Source organism: Semicossyphus pulcher, unplaced genomic scaffold, assembly GCF_022749685.1.
Source record: "Semicossyphus pulcher isolate SPU_LCO1_2020_fin unplaced genomic scaffold, fSemPul1.0.p SCAF_2, whole genome shotgun sequence".
Classification (NCBI taxonomy): Eukaryota; Metazoa; Chordata; class Actinopteri; order Labriformes; family Labridae; genus Semicossyphus; species Semicossyphus pulcher.
Window position 1 is genome coordinate 24298953 of NW_027211693.1, and position 16701 is coordinate 24315653.

A 16701-nucleotide genomic window follows, 5' to 3' on the forward strand; every position below is an offset into this window, starting at 1 on the left:
AGAACACAGCATGAACAAGCCATGAAATTACTGTTTAAAATAGAGCAGTAGTTTTACATTGTGATATTCTAATGTAAAAATAACAGATTGCTCGGAGAGATTAGCAGTATTATAGGCCTATATAATATGCATATTGGAGGTAGAGAGCTAATGAGTGCTAATTAAAACTTTGATACGTATAGAAACAGTATGTTCGTCTCGTAACAAGAGGAGTCATTACTTATAGATGGAGAGGGATATTAAAAGAACAAATGTGAATCTTAGTTAGTACTTCAATAATGCACCAAAAGACATTTCCCAGCTTTGTCGGAAGACTTTCGAAGCTTCTGTTCCCCCAGGCTGTTTACTGAATGCTGTTTGTTGTGCTGAATATTTACCAATCGCCCACACACCTTCATTGGATTACCAGAAACCTCTGCCTCCTTACTCAGACAACACTGCCGGCCAAAGACCCGAGAGGGACCGAGCGATCATGAGGGAGGGCTAAACCCTAATGCAATTTGTATGGCACAGAGCACTCTGCAACCAGATGGGAGTCGGAGCTGACTTACCTGAAGCCGTTTTCCTTATTTACTCCGGCGCCCAAGGCCATGTCAGACAAGGGGGAGAGAAACATGTTAGCCCGAGCAAATTATCAGGGCTTTCATGTGGGTAACGTTCTATCAGATCCTCCCACTCTGCAGAATGTAATGGAAGCAGAGGCAAAGAGCTCAGGGCCTTCACCTCGACGTGCTCTCATTCGAGGTAGGACAAGGTGTGTGTGCGAGATAAAGGAGCAGGTCCCAGTCAGTCCCGGCCTGAAGACTGTGGCATATAGAACATTCTGCTCTTGCCAATCATCGGGGTCAGGATATTGGATGGAGAGTAATTACAACCAGGGCACTTTGGTAAGGGCACGCTGGTAAATCACAGCCCTGCCTCTGTGTGTGCGCGCGCTATTAAGGAAAGGTTAGCCAAACTAATTATGGGAGGACAGTGTAAATAGAAAAATCCATTGCTTTGAATTAATGTCCGTTTGATGTAATCAGTCGGAGCGTTTCTATGGTGTCCGGCGACCACATACAAACACGAAACATACACGTGAAAAGCTGGTTTTCATGTCTGCCTTGTGATGTCTGTCTGTGCTTGTTGACACTGAAAAGCTATTCACACGCGTTGTACATCGATTCATTATCACTTTCCAAACCTGTAAACACCTGTGCAACTAAAAAACACAACCTGCGCATCATTTATTTGTGCATCATGGTGCTTTGTTGTGACATCCTGTGTCGACTAAGAGGGCGGTTGTGTGAGCGATAAATATGGCAGTGATATGTCTTACAGAGTGGAGATCTCACTCCTCTGATGCATGCAGTGTGCATCATTATCACGACTATTTCTGACATGATATTCACTTGATATCATATCCGCACTTATTCCTGTGCAGATCAGAGTCTGAGTTCACAATTAGTAACAGAGGCAGAGTTTCAACACAGGCCTTTTTAGCTCATGACTTTCATTAGTGTCTCTTCTGTCCTGCACCATTTACTCTCCACCCTCTCGGCTCCACCTGAGTCTCCTTGGACTGGCATTGGACTGAACCTAGCCGGATTGATTGGAGCACTACCTCCTCGCCTGTTTGTCAGCCATGAATAATCTGTAACGACATTCAGAGCATCAGCGGGGGCCTTGCAGCGTGCATTCATTGTGGAAAATGGACAGCTCAATCAAAAGAAGCTCTTGAAAAGCTGGTCATAACCGGAGGCAGAGCCTTGACCCAGAACGCTGTCCCACTGACTCGAGTCGCAACCTCACCGACAGCCCTGAATGGGAGGCCTGGCTGCTGTTCTCTGTGAACTCGGGGCTTCGTGTTTGCCTCCCTCCTCCCCCCCCCCCCTGCTCCCGTCTCTCTCGCTGTTTAATAGAGCCATGCTTCACCCAGAAGGCCACGTTATCCTTGTTTGGAGACAGACGCTCATGGCGCCACCTGCCATTCTCAGCTCTCCACGTCAGGAGGTGTGGGCCACCCATCACCCCGCTGCTTTACATGGTAATGAAAGTGTGCAGACTTGATGATGAAGCAGTTCTGCCCTTGGCTCTTTGACCTGGGGTTAACTTTGGATTATTTACACGTAGTGATGCTACGTACTTGTGTTTTTAGACTGGTTTGAACAGGCAGTTGAGCTCCAAAGCTGTGTTTTGACAGCCTGGCTTGGTGACAAGGTTTCTTCCAGTAGAAAAGTAAAGTAATTGCTCTGAGGAAGAGCACATTGTTGGTGCCTTGAAAAGAAGTTCAGGACTCTGGTGATGCCGGCGATGACACTTATGCCTTCCTGTACAAAGACGAACGGCAGGAGGAAACGAAACACTTAAAGCATTCCTTTGACTGAAGGCCAGGATGTGCAGACGGCGCACTCTCAAAAAGCGTTCATCTGTGATGTCTCCCCTCAACCATTGTGAACTCTCTCCCTTGAAATTGTGCAATCCCCTGATGTAGAGTCACCCAGCCCTAATCCTCCTATATCCACTGATGAATCCCGGCCTCACACACAGTAGGGATGGGGCCTAATTGAATTTCCTTGGTTTCAATGAACACACACTCAGGACCTGCAAGTTCCAGTCCTTGCCTTTGATAAGCAAATGACCCCTATGGAATTGAGGTCACAGCCTGCGAAAACAAGAGAGAGGGAGAGAAAAATAAAGTCCGGCGCTCAGACAGGCCCAATATCGACTCACCCGGGATTGAGTCCAATGATGTTTACCCTGTGTGTGTTGAGCCCCTGTTGGTTCAGGGGGGAATTCATCCCACCCTCACACACACACACACTCACACACACACACACGCACGCGCACACAAAGCAAGTGCTCCAGTCTCTCACAGTGCGACTTGTAACTTCTTTACATTTGAATGCACTGCAAATATAAATAATCTTGTCTTTGCAGCACATTAGAATAAAGCGGAGTGCAGTCAGTGTAGATGTGTCCTTTGTGTGTGTGTAAGTGTGTCCCCGTGGATCTAGTAATAGCTTGTATTATACTTCATTGCCTGAAGACCTTGCACAAGCTCCACCGTACAATAGTAAGGTCAGTTAATTCATGAACTCAGCCACTCTACATCTCTCCCTCTCCTTTTTTATTCCTTCTGTTTCATTTGTTAAAACTCAGGAAGTCTTGAGGCAGAAAAGTGTGTTTGCTTTGGAGTCTGCGAGCCCGGCCCAGAATCCACAGCCTGGGTGCTTTTGCAAATGCTGCTTTTAGATACAAGCTCGGCATTTCCTCTGTGCGCTTTATACACTCACAGGACATCAAATTAGCATTGCACATGGAGGTCACTTCACCCCAACAGTGACAGTCACTTTAATGTAACTCTCTCTTTAAATATTGTCTACTGATCAACAGCTTCCTTATTCCTGTGCTGTTACAACAGTGTAGCTTTACAAGCAGCAATGAGTGATTTAGACTTCTTTTTATATTGCCCTGGGTTCTGCCTCGCAGGCAGCACAGCAATCACCCTGACTTAAGTTGCTTGAGGTTGTTGGGGCTGTTTGCAGGAATTATTGAAAGGCTGAAAAGAGCATTTCAAACTTCCACGCATGATTCCCAGAGAAGATGCTAGAATTTTCCATTAAAGGACAGAGCACAAGGGTCTAAAGATGGAAACACGACATGGTTTATTATGCAGACTATCAAGATGATGTAATTTTTTTAAGTAGGGTTATTGCACTACTCAAACCTGAAAATCTGGGGCGGCAGTTTCGCTTAGTTGTTAAGCGGTTGTGTCCCATGTACAGAGTCCACAGTCCTTGATGCGGTGGCCCCGGGCTTGACTCTCACTCTCGGCCCCCCTGCTGCGTGTCGTCCCCGCTCTCTCCTCCCCTGTTTCAGACACCATCCACTTTCCTGGCTCTCAAATAAAGACAGAAAATGCCCAAAATAAATCTTACCAAAAAAAACTGAAAATCTGGACGACCAAAACATATTGATAACAGATGGACAAGATTGCTAAGATGATCTTAACTTGGGGGCTAGACTCAACATGTTGGGTAGCAAATATTGCAAATAAACATTTAATTTTTCCTGGTGACCTCTTTGAAACCAAACCTACACTCCCTCTCAGGCTGCTTTAAGTAATAATCTTGAAGATTTTCATTTAAATAAATGTCTGTTAAGTCTCTATCGCCAAAAGAGGTGTCACAATGGTGATTGAGCCTATGGCCCTCTGATTAGAGTATTACACACTGGGTGTCTGGGTGGGAAACAATCACAAGCGGCTCCCAGTTAGTGACGTGGGTTCCATCACCCAGCAGTGGTTGGTCTGCCAGAGAGGGTAGGCGGAGCTAAGCGGCTGCTTTACATTAATCTACTATGGCTGAACAAACAAAGAAAAGAGTTACAACCGGAGCCAACCGTGGACGTCACACATGCAACACTGTCTGGATATCTGGGAAGTGTGCTCCCGCAATTACCGTTTATCGCCACAGGTGCTGCCAAAGAGAACGAAACTGTCTGTGTTTTCAATCAGTGTGAAGTGACCCATATGGAAAAATAAACAGATTCACAACAGCGCTCTCTCACAGCTCGATCATAACACTACTTTACTTTGTTATGCAAATGGATGAAATGATTTTTATAGTTCATGTATTATAAGTGTTGAAATATTAAATGATTAGTAAAACATCATAGCTGATTTGCACAGTGATAATAAGTCATAAAGTGTGCAAACAAGGGGATCTGAATGTTCCATTTGTGTCTGTGTAAAAGCTCACATTCGTCTGGTTATTATTCAATGCAAAGTCACAGTTTTTTTTTTACATTATGTGTAAGTACAGTAAAGTGGAGTAAGTTGCCCCTTTGCTCTCCAATAAATGAACTCACCAGGGTTCCCTCTGAAAGCCCAGGACTTTCATGGTGTCAATCACATAATCAGCTTTTAAAATTCACGGTAATTTCACTGAGGTTTGGGATATGAGCTCATTTATAAATGGGCTGCAGATCAAAACGAAGGCTGGGGGAATCGTGTCATGTTTTAATTATCCTTTAACAGGAATGGGAGCGCGTGCTCTGTATCTTTGCAGGAAAGGAAGTGTAAATTTCCTCTTGCTCCTTTTTAGTTCCTGACACCTTGGAGGCAGCTCGGCTCACTATTAGAAATCGATATTGATATAATTGAGTCATAAGTGTGTCGGTGTCCCGTTTCCATGAAGACGCAGCTTTCCATGAATCCAGAGCGATGTCGTGTCAGTCATCTGTGAGGGCTGTTTGTGAAGCGTTTGTTTCACTCGCAGCGTCCCAGTGGAAAAGAGTTTATAAAACACCAGTAAATAGAAGCCTGTCCGATAATTATTAACTGCTCTAAAATTACAGTCCCATTTTGTTCCCAAAGTGATGAGATTATTTTGTCCTACTTATTAATTGGAGTGAAATTGGACAGAGTGACTCACAGCAGTGTTACTGGAAGGTGTCAGACACAGAAAGCAGGTAATTATGGAGACAGGAAGAGATAAGGAAACAGAATGCAATTACCCCGGCAAGCAGAGCTTCAAATTGCTCCTCTTTGGATTTCTCACCTCAGGTTGCTATTGTTCATGCTTTGCATCTCCATACTGATCTTTATTTCTTTCACCCGCTAGCTCAGAGAAGAAGGAGGGTTTGCAATAATCAAATAAACTTCCACTCTAAGCAGAGTCAAACAAAGCGCCAAACACGGCTTAATGCCGAGTTTTAAATGTATGTATTCAAATATATTTATTCAAATCGTTATGTGCACGTTTAGTGCTGTGAGCTCAGGCCATCACATGTTTCACAGGCTTCAGAATTTAGCTTCATTTAGCTTTCAAGTTTGAGGGCATTCTTCAGAGTGATATTCACTATCTCTGTCCTCCACACTGCGACTCTACTGCTGTTGCAGCCGTGCGTCCGTATAAAGCATGCATGGCCTTTTTCTAAGACAGGTTTCAGCAGGCACACAAACAACGAAAAACTGAATACAATCCCTCCCTGGTGTGCGAGATATAAATTGCACTCTGCTGCGTGTTCTGTAAATAAGTGTAGATGTAACCAAGAAAAATCCTCTGACTCTCCTGCTGCATCGACTTAATTTCATTATTATATTTCAGTGCTGTGTCTGATTTATTGTTTAGAGTACACAAAGTGTATCAGCAAGAAAAGCATTGTTGTTGAACTCCACGTGTGGAGAATTTAAATGTTGTATAAGGTGCATGGTTTTATTTCTTTAAGGGAAAGGCCATGCTGCTGATCTGAAGGAAGAGGGAGAGTTTCTTCATGCTCCATTTGTTCATTCTCTGTAGTGCCCATTTTGTTACTTTAGCCATTTGTTTTAGCGTTTAGGTGCTCTCTCAGCCTGTGCCATACACTCTCACTGCACACACACACACACACATCCGACAGAAGAAGAGAGAGAAAGAAAGTAGAGTGAATTCCTCAATCCAGCCTTTTATTTCAAAATGAATCCAACTTTTTTTGAGAGTTTTCTTGGCTGAATTATTAAAGCCAGTTTGAGCGCACACATCACTTCTTTTTTTCCTTGTGAATTAGATGTGAGTGAAGAAGGTACACGAGCACGTTGGTGAAATCTTGCACACAGCACGGGGTGGTGTTGTTGACGCTCAGAGTGGCGCTCCAGGGCTGGATTCACTGCTCGTGTACTCACATTTGCTGTGATCGCATATAGCGAAATCTACCGCATTTAGTCGCTAATACATGGGGGGTCTGCCGCTGACCCTTGCTGCTACTTATCACCGCGTTGCTGCCGGCAATGGAGTCACTCCGACAGCTCATGTCACCGCCGGGCCGGCTTGCTCTCACAGATCCGAGCACAGTTTGTCTCAAATTGTTGTTTACGACAAATTCCCCATTTTTGGGTTTGATGAATACTCTGATCAGTACAAGAGCTTTATGCAATTGCTGTATAGGTTTGATGGCCTGATAGGTGCCACTTAGTCAAGCTTCAGTCTGGAGCTGGAAATGATCATTGCAGACAGATCAAGTGTGTGAGGGGAGTGTACGAGTGTCACAAAGTGCTTTTATGTAAATGGCAGCTGAAGAGCGGCTCTCTGCTGAAGCTTAAATATACAGCTGCGTGTCCGTCTCAGGGATGTGTCCTCTGTGACTGTGACATGTCCCGCGTTCATACGAAAGGTTCAACACCTCTCCCTCCAGAGAGGAAAGATGAGACAGAGAGAGAGAGAGAGAGCTGGAAGCTGAAGGAAAACACGGCAGTCTCTTCATCAGAGGGAAGAGAAAGTGGGACACATGGTGGGGATCAAGGTTGAGCTCAATATAAAAAAAAAACAGTGGATTACAGGCCCCAAATAAAAGGTCAAAGGAAAATTAAATGAAAGAGTGCTTGTGAAATATCAAAAAAGAAAGGACTTGGACAGCACAATATTGTTTTTAGAGCTTAGCAGAATGGATTTCATCCCAATTTCGCTCTGTTAGAGAAGGATTGTCTTTACTCTCGTCTTGAAAAGAAATAAAGCTATTTTTGCGCAGCTGTGCAGCAGCAGCATCGCTTATATCAACACGGCGGTGCAAATGTGCCATAGATTGTGAACTCTTCCCCCCCTTCCTGGATGTAATAATAGAGAGGCAGGTCGTGCCGAGTATTTTTGTTTGTAGTGCTTGTTTAGCGCTGCCTTGTTCCTTCCCAACTGTTGCCGTTTTAACGCCCTCCAAATTACACCGCGGATAGCTGTGAGGCTCTCTTCTCATTTTCCTCAGTTAACAAGCACTCTGTTTATATATGATTATGGTTCTCTGCCTGTTTATCCTGCCCAGCTTTTTTAAATTACTTTGCCGGTTTAGTTCAAGGTACAAAATGCTCTAAAGGATTCATTTCAGCCCATTTGTTTTCCTTCAGTGAAGAAATATTTACTGTCATTTCTCTTTTTTCCCGCTGCTTTCAATCGAGCTGATGGGGATAAACCTGAGCTCAGAGATTTGACGCTTATTTCCGTGTTTGCTCCGCAGCGCTGCCAATCATGCAGGTGACGATTGACATCACCAGACAGCAGGTGGAGAAGATCTTCGGCCTGGACGAGTACTGGTGTCAGTGTGTCGCCTGGAGCACCACGGGAACCCAGAAGAGCCAAAAAGCGTACATCAGGATTGCTTGTGAGTGCATTTTAAAACCATCACTGTCTCATAAGAAATGCAAACCCTGCCTAACAAGGTGCTTACATACCGCATGTCGGTTTGTGAGAAGAGGATGTTGGGGAGAGGATTTTGGGTGGTTGGAGAGAAATTAACTTTCATTTAATAATTAGCCCAGAGGCCGTTAGGATCTGATGCACCACAGTGTTTTACTGTGATTATAATTCAGTTAAATCATCTACAAATCTCCTTTAGAAGAAGAAAACATCCGACCCTGGCCGAGAGAAACGGAGAATAATCTGCTGAAAGGAAGCCTTAAAGAAAGTGCAACTCTAAATGTGAGACTGCATTATTATACTCCATATTTTCACTGGATAAAGTATTTCAACAACGATCCCTCGGAAAGTAACCGGAATAAAAACAGATTTGAAATGTATTGCTGTGCAGCAATCATAACTCCGTCTGGGGACCGCAGACACATCCCTCGCCGCAGCCTCAAAAGCTTTATTAGAGGAAGCCATTTTACATTTGAGTATTTTAAAGCATTCTGCCCATTAATTCAAACATAAATATGCATTATTCCAGAAAGAGGCGAACGCAGCGCCGTCTCCAAACCACCAGACGTTTTGAAAACACACATTCATTATCCAGCCGCGTTTGAGAGCTCAACAAAGTCAGTTAGATGTAAGATAAGGACACACACGCTGCGGTAATAACGTGTGTGCACACACACCGGCTCACTTTCTCTATATCCACGTGCGCGCGCACACACACTCACGCATGTGAGCCTTCCAGGATTGTTATATCTTAAGTCTCCTCCAGTCCCGTTGTATCGGCTTTAATTAAATTAAATGTCGTAAAACTCTCTGCTTGTCTTAACGTCTCTCTCGTATGATTGGTCAGGACAGGCCCGACATCTGTTTAAAGGAATTCACCGGCGGCTCGTTGTACAATAACACATTACTTTGCTCTGAGTTAAACCCAGGGTGAACACATCAAATTTGCACCAACCCTTCAGCCATCAGCGACCTGTCGAGCTCATCTGATATAAATTGCCCTTTACCTGTGTAACTCCAGCCTGACTTTATGGACAGATATACAGCAGGACTTGTTGCAACAGTACGAGTATTCAATGACACGTTATGTGAAGCCCCACGCAGGCAGCCAGGCTTGCAGGAGCTCTTGTCCAGGCGCCTCAGGGCTCTGTTTTCGTGTGGCTGCTCCAAGCCCTCATACAGATGGAGGCTGGAGGCTGGCGAGGGGAGAGCGGGTGGGAGGGGTGGGAGAAGTGAGGGGTAATGCAATTGCTTTTGCTTGATGCCGGGCCCCTCTGGCAGCAGACAAGCATCTCTGAACCATCCAGGCAGCTTGTAATAAGCAACATGCTTGGTGCCACTGATCCCCGTGCGGCTCAGGGGCCAACTGGAGAGCGACATGGGTGGACAATTTAAGAGTGGAAAATGTAGAAATCATCACAGGGCCAAGTTTTGTAGATAGAATATTTTTATTTTAACATAAAAAGCTGTTAAAATATCCTAATTGGTTGTTTTTCTCTCCACCTTTTTTCCTTCAGACCTGCGGAAGAACTTTGAGGAGGAGCCGCAGGGTAAAGAGGTGGCATTGGACCAGGAGGTGTTACTGCGCTGCCATCCCCCCGAGGGAGTGCCAGAAGCTGAGGTGATACACGGATACAGGAGATATTTATAGGCCCACATCTAGCATCCTTTTACCCTTTCCTCACCGGGAGGACAAAGAGCAAAAAGTAGCTGAGGATCATCTCCGCTGCTCCACCAGGGAACAGACGGATGAATTACTCCTCCTAATTATTCGCCCTTATTGATTTATTATCTCGCTTACATCTCTGGGAAGCCGTATATCACATTGTCTCGTCACATCACTCAAGATAGGCTTGGAGGCTTCACTCCCCGTTTGGCATCTCTAAAGGCCTATCCATAATTAATGGGTCTATTTGCCTCGCTCTTTCCTTATCTCTTTCTCTATCTCTCTGCGATCTCTCCCTGTACTGCATGTCTCATTCACTTTCGTTCTGCTCATCTATCTCCCTCCCTCTCTCCCTCTCTCTCTCTCCCTCTCTCGTCATGTCTCTCGGTGGTGCGTGTCTGCGTTTAGAGGACCAGACTGGGGCCAGCTGTTTCACCTCGTCTGCTGCATCCTCCCAGTCCCAGATAGGCACTAACTGCTCTAATAACAGCACAAGAGGAGCTCAGGCCAGCCACTCAGACAGCCCAGACACCGGGAGCGGCAGACTAGCCAATCACAGCTCGACACTGTAGGGACAGTTTGCAGAGAAATGGGAAAGAAGGTGCCAACTGTGGTTCACCAGAAAAAGAACATCAGAGCAGAAGTCACCACGGGAGAAAACAGGGATAGCGTACAAGAGGAAGAAAGCCCAATTATATGCGGCACCGGAACTGGCAGTAATACCGTCTACAATGCTGCCATACCGGAGCCGCTCTCAAGACGGCAAGAGGTCAAGTGAGAGCAAGAAAACAAGCAAGCCAATCTAAGAGTACACCAAAAAAAGCAATAACATCACTTTTGGCTTCTAGGAGAGGGCGCAAAGAATACACAAAGCGTGATCGGTTTCACTCGCAGACCCCCAACGGCTACAGAGATCTCAAGCAGCTACAGAATAAAAGCTATAAAAAGAGGCTTCATATTAAGATCAGTAGGGTGTTTAGATAAATTAATTCCATCCCAGCATCAGTATCATCCAAGGCTACATCTGTTCTGCTTTTTGCCTGATTCATTGCATCAAACATAAATGTACCACACTGCTTTTCCTGTCCATGTAAAAAAAAATGTCTGTCCACTGTAGAGCTGCATGGGAGGGGGGGGCTGGTTTCTGTGCTGTAGCTGTGATATTTGACCGCTGAAACATATTTTCAGGTGGAGTGGCAGAGAAACGAGGATGTTCTCAACCCAGCCAGCGACCCCAATTTTTTCATCACGGCTGACCATAATCTGGTCATCAAAAAAGCCCGGCTGGCGGACACGGGCAACTACACATGTGTGGCCAAAAATATCGTCGCTCGCAGAAAAAGCAACTCGGCCACGGTCCTGGTCTACGGTAAGTGATAACTGCTTTCAAAAGGGGTCAGAGCTGCGTACGCGCAGGCTAATGAGAGGTCTGGGCTCGGATCATCCACAGCTGCAATATATACCGACATAAAAACAGCTCAAATGAATCATGTTTGCCTGCATGTTGCTTATGTTCTCCCACATTTCCACATTAACCTCTGCATGTTCTCTTGCATGGAAGGAACCTGGGTGAACTTCTCCTCTCATGCAGATTTAACACCGTCAGATTGCATAAGAAGAAAATCCAGCGTTAGGCATATGTGACATGTTGACAATCTGCATAAGTCAGCTTTATTTTCCTCCCTGCAACGAATAAAATCACTACATAAAGTGATAGTAGTGTATCCACACATTAATTAGCACAACTTAAAATGTTACTGGCAGCCATTCTGCCAGAGCTGGCAGTCTCCGATCTCGGGGCTGCCATCTTCCTCCTGCTCTGTAGTGGATCCAATATGAGAAGATAAATTGAATTAACAGGAAACTGTAAATAATGACTTGGCTTGATAAGCAGACTGATCTTTATTAAAATGCAGAGAGACAGCATATTTTCTATCACAGAGGATTCCCCGGGTACTGGTACGACTAAAGTTTTGCATACGATCTAGCCTGACTTCATTTTCAGCTACACGGTTCATGTTCGAGCCTCGATACAGGGAAATCACATGGGAGTCATGAAAGCAGCTTTTCTGCGAGGAGAAATGTATAATTTGGCATAATGCCTGACATGGAGTCTGCATTTCTAAAGACAATACAGTGCTGAGCTGTAACAAGCAGCTCTTACATTACAGTAGGTACACACCAGATGCCACAAATATACCAAATGCTTAAAAACCTCTAACCTTAAGTTTTTTAATCATAAAATGTTTAATTATTCAAAGGTTTAAGTTAGAGATCTAAACAACGCCTTTATTATGCTACATCTAAAAGAACAGTCAGAACAGGTTATTTAGATGGTGAATCTGAAACACATGAAAAACAATGCACTTCCCCTGTGAAATCACTGGCAGTTATGTAATAATAATTTAATTTCTTCTGCAGGTCTCATATTCAGGTTTTAGCTACTTGAATTAATTTCCTCTTAACTGTATTTTCAGCAAACAAACACTCAGTGGACTCTCAGTGGATTTAAGGTGTATGATGGGTTTAGATTATTAGAAACATGAGCATAGTGAGGGTCACTGTTTTACTTTGGATTCAACAGAACAGTGTGTTCACATAATCTGGTTGACAAATGTCAATGAAATAATAAAAGTGGAAGAGATACGACCTTCAATCAACTTCCTTAAAGTGGTAACCTCGAAGATCTCAGTATCGTTCTCTTTGGCGCCACCTATGGTGATAAAAGGTAGCACACTTCCCAGATATCCAGGCAGTGTTGCATGTGTGACGTCTACAGTTGGCTCCGGTTGTAACTCTTGATTTTCCTCACTGACGGTCGCTTTTAGACTGTTTGCCTTCATCTGAGTGTCAAATTTGTTTCCTTTTCTTTGGATTTTCACTTATTTTTGAAGTTGTATCTGTAGTCATCGATCTTTTCTTTGTTTGTTCAGCCGTAATAGATTACTGTTTACTGACAACACTTGCAGAGACCGGAAAAGCAGCCGTTTAGCTCCGCCTACCCTGCCTGGCAGACCAACCACTGCTGGGTGATGGAAAACATGTCACTAACTGGGCGCAGCTTGTGATTTTTTTCAGCGAAAGTCGCCACAGACAGCCAGTCTGTAATACTGCAAATGCAGAGGCTTTCATCAGTGGGCCACAGGCTTTAGATCGGCGATAGATAGTGACTTAACAGACATTTACTTACTTGAAAATCTTCGAGATTATTACTTTAAAGCAAATGTTGTAATAATGTGTTACCAGCTCCTACAGGAGGTTTAACTTATAGATAGTGCTGTGTGACTGTTGATGTGTTTGAAAGTCTGAGCATGTGCACTTTCTTGGTGAACATTTTCCACTGAAACGTGTTCGTTCTGAGCATGCAGCCAAGACCCACATTACCATACACTCCTCCAAGCCTCCAGCATAAAATAGAAAAGCACAATTATTCTCGCTGTTGATTAAAATTGATTAGCTTGTTGTTGAAAGACTTGCTCTGCAGATAAAGAAATCCACAGTTGAAATGACTGTGGAGGCACGAACGTTCACTCTCTTATTGTTTGCCTTTCTTGTATTGTCAAACAATAGTTTTCACTCTTGGACCTGACGAGAAATTGTGAACAAATTGCTGGGGAGCTTGCATGTGTAATTTTATTTCTTCTCATCACTCGATGTGCTTGACAAGATGACAAATGTATTACCATTTCTGTATTTATTGAGGTTTAATCACAATAGAAGTGGCCTTTTTAATAAAGACCTTTTACTGCCCTCCTTCATGGTAAATGTATGTAAGAAAGGAAAAATGCAATTTCCTCACAGCAGCACAGTCCGCCAAGCTAGCTGATCTCGCTAGTTGTAGCAAGTCATAATAATCGCTACTTTTCAAAGGGGGTTCAACAGGGGGCCAGAGATGCATTTTAACAAGGCCTGGCTGGTGTGACTGCACTCTGTGCTAAGAGGTAATCAGAGGCCGAGTTGCCTGGCAATTTACCTCGCCGTGGCGGGCAATCAATCGCATGGAGGGGGCAAGGAAATGATTCAGCCACGACAAGCACAGGAGAGAGTTAGGGGGAAATTAGGGTGGGAGTATGTACAGAGAAGGAACGACAGCGCTGTTCAAGTCAATAAATCAGGAATCTCGCTATCTTGTAGGCTGAAATAAACACAGCAGATACAGGAAGGAGCTGATTAGAAACCAACCTGTATGACTTGATGTAATCAGCCGCTGGGATCGAGCAGTGCGGCAACACTTACATGAGAATGTGCACAGGGTTCAGTAAGTGGCTGCAATAATAGGAATTCAGAGTTTTTGAGCTGCTTGAACTTTCAGTTCCACATATAAGAAAGGAAATAATTACACAGTGCTGTTCTCTACAATCTAAGAATACTTGAGTTTAAAGAATGACATGTAAAGGTGTGAAGTAAGCAGTGTATGTGTGGGAGCATAATCTGAATTACTGGAACAGGCAGTGTTATTAATTTTCAGGGGAGTATTGGGATTTACATGCAGCAGGCGTTGTTTTAAAAAACATATATGACCATAAACTTTTTACATTTCTTTATAGTTATGTTATTCTGACTCTATAATGTCTGTTTTGTAATGTCTCGCATTATCTTGGTGAAATTAGAAGGATGTTTTAAATGTCCACTAGTTATTTAGCTGCAACAGTGTCTCCCTCAGTGATAAGGTCAAAGATGGCAAGCTGTCATGTTTTTTTTCTGCTCCCTGTTGAAGCCATTTTGTATTTCCACTGCAGTTGGCTGTAATTCCGACTCGGACACAGGAAACAGCCCTCCTCTGCTCTCGCTCCTCCATTAGTTCACCTCGCAGGGCTGAACCACAGAGCGTAGCAGCAGTCACGATTATTCTAGCGCAACACGCCTCTTGTCCTTAGTGCATGTCGGGTAATCCTGGCTGCTCTGTCCCTTCATCCATTCACCCCTCCCTCCTTCGCTCCAACCATCCCCCTTCCCTCCCTCCCTCCATCCTCCCCCCTTCCCCACCGCTGGTCTGACAGTCAACGGCGGCTGGTCCACGTGGACCACCTGGTCGTCCTGCAGTGCTGTGTGTGGGCGTGGCTGGCAGAAGAGGAGTCGGAGCTGCACCAACCCGACGCCACTGAATGGAGGCACGTCGTGTGAGGGGCAGAACGTCCAGAAAAGTGCCTGCGTGGCCACCTGTCCAGGTAACTCCCAGGCAACCCTGTTTGTCCTGTGGCGCTTGGCTTCCTGTGGCTTCCTTTTTGCATTTTTTTGCATCTAGAAGTCATCAATTCATCTTTATTTTGGCTGTACCAGCACCCAGGTCTTCTTTAGTTGTCACTGCTTCTGTTGTTTCCTGCAATTAGAGCGCTTACACAGCAATGACAGAGCCCATCAGTGTTTACAGTGAGGCCTCGTCCTGAAAGTGATGCATTATTACCGCTCTTTGTTCACATATCTCTTTATCTCCTGTGCTGTTCGCAGACTCTGCTTTTATTTCACAGACCGGTCTCTGTTAAGAGACATGTTTCCAGCCATGGCAGCGTGTCAGACCAGCTAGTACATCTGTTATTGTTTGCTGCTCAAGCTTTGTAGTAAATATGTGCCGTAAAAAGCTGAATAATGGCGGCCTGTGTGCAATGTTTACGTGCGAGGAGTTAAGGGCGTTTCAATTGCCTGCTCTTCCTCTCTTGTGAGAGCGTCACAGAGGCAGAGAGTGTCCTGCCTGATACTGAGCAACACATATCGATCTCCGGTAGCCTGAGATGGAAGTCAAGCTGCTTCATTTGCAGTCCCACATTAGCCCCCTGACAGAGCAGCGATAGCGAGGAAGAGAGAGCAGGAATCAGATACAGTGTAAAGAACAAAGCGAGGCAGAGAGGAGGGAAACTGAGAAAGAAGTAGAGACAGCCTGAGTGTGTACGAGAGCTGCCTGTTTGGCTGCCAGCAGATCAGTGTATGCACATACAGCCGGGGCTGTGCAGCCGCGCTGACCGCAGGAGAAATCTCCCACGCTCGGTAAATAGCAGAGAGGGAAATCCAACACCTCTGGCAGTGGCAGCTTCTCCGAGCCTTAAACAGAGGTTATCTTCCTCAGTGAATCAGGGTGTTGCGTTACACTTTCCTCATGTAAAGACATCACTAGATGTCAAGCTTGAGTGTAAGTAACATGGCCCGCCGGAATACAGCAGTAGGAGGAAGACAAAGGAAACACAGAAATGCATGAAGCTCCAGGAGGACGCTATCTGGACGGATTTTGAATTATTAGCGGCGGAGCAAATGAGTAATGGAATTAGAGGTGTCCAGGGATGCTTGACATTCCCCCATAGCAAAGCAGGAACTGACCTCCATGAGCTTAAAAAGATTAATGTCAGTCCAAGCTGCTATTGTTGCACCAAACCACAAGGAGAAAGTGTAATTTCCCCTCTTTGGGTGCTGTGATAGAGATTGCATTGTGCCCTGTGAACACAGTTTGCAGTGACTTTGTGAGAAGAAAGACGTCCTTATTTTTTATCTCTTGATGAGAGAAGCTACAGCGACGTGACCCCGCTCTCACCTCCATCAGTCCGGATGTTTGGCGACAGAGAGGAGTATCTTCCTCCTTCTCTCACTCGTTACCTGTCTCAGACAGAGCATCAGTGGCGCAGACAGCCCCAGCTGTCGGACCCCGGAGAGGGCTCCCCTCAAGGCCGAAGTTCACCACGCCAGAGCCAGGGGGATGATGGGCTGTTGTTTCCAATCACAAGTGGCACAGCGGCTCTGTTGTGTACTCACAGACGTCCCCCAAGATGAACTGTCTGCTCCCGTCATTTGTCACGCAGCGCACACACAGCCCAGCAAAGACAACGCCCTGATGCGGCTGAATCCTCACTGTTGTTCATCCAATACATGATTAGCACATGTATGAATCATCAGCCTGAATAA

The 16701-nt window shown here is 45.0% G+C and overlaps 1 protein-coding gene across 1 annotated transcript in view; it reads left to right on the forward strand.

Moving 5' to 3' along the window:
* Positions 1–16701, forward strand: part of unc5a (unc-5 netrin receptor A) — a 137501-nt gene that overhangs the window by 85229 nt on the left and 35571 nt on the right. Inside the window, exons 3-6 of the mRNA XM_069669901.1 lie at positions 7969–8112; positions 9665–9768; positions 11002–11182; positions 14814–14981. Coding sequence (XP_069526002.1) covers positions 7969–8112; positions 9665–9768; positions 11002–11182; positions 14814–14981 — 597 coding nt within the window. The remainder of the gene's footprint in view (positions 1–7968; positions 8113–9664; positions 9769–11001; positions 11183–14813; positions 14982–16701) is intronic.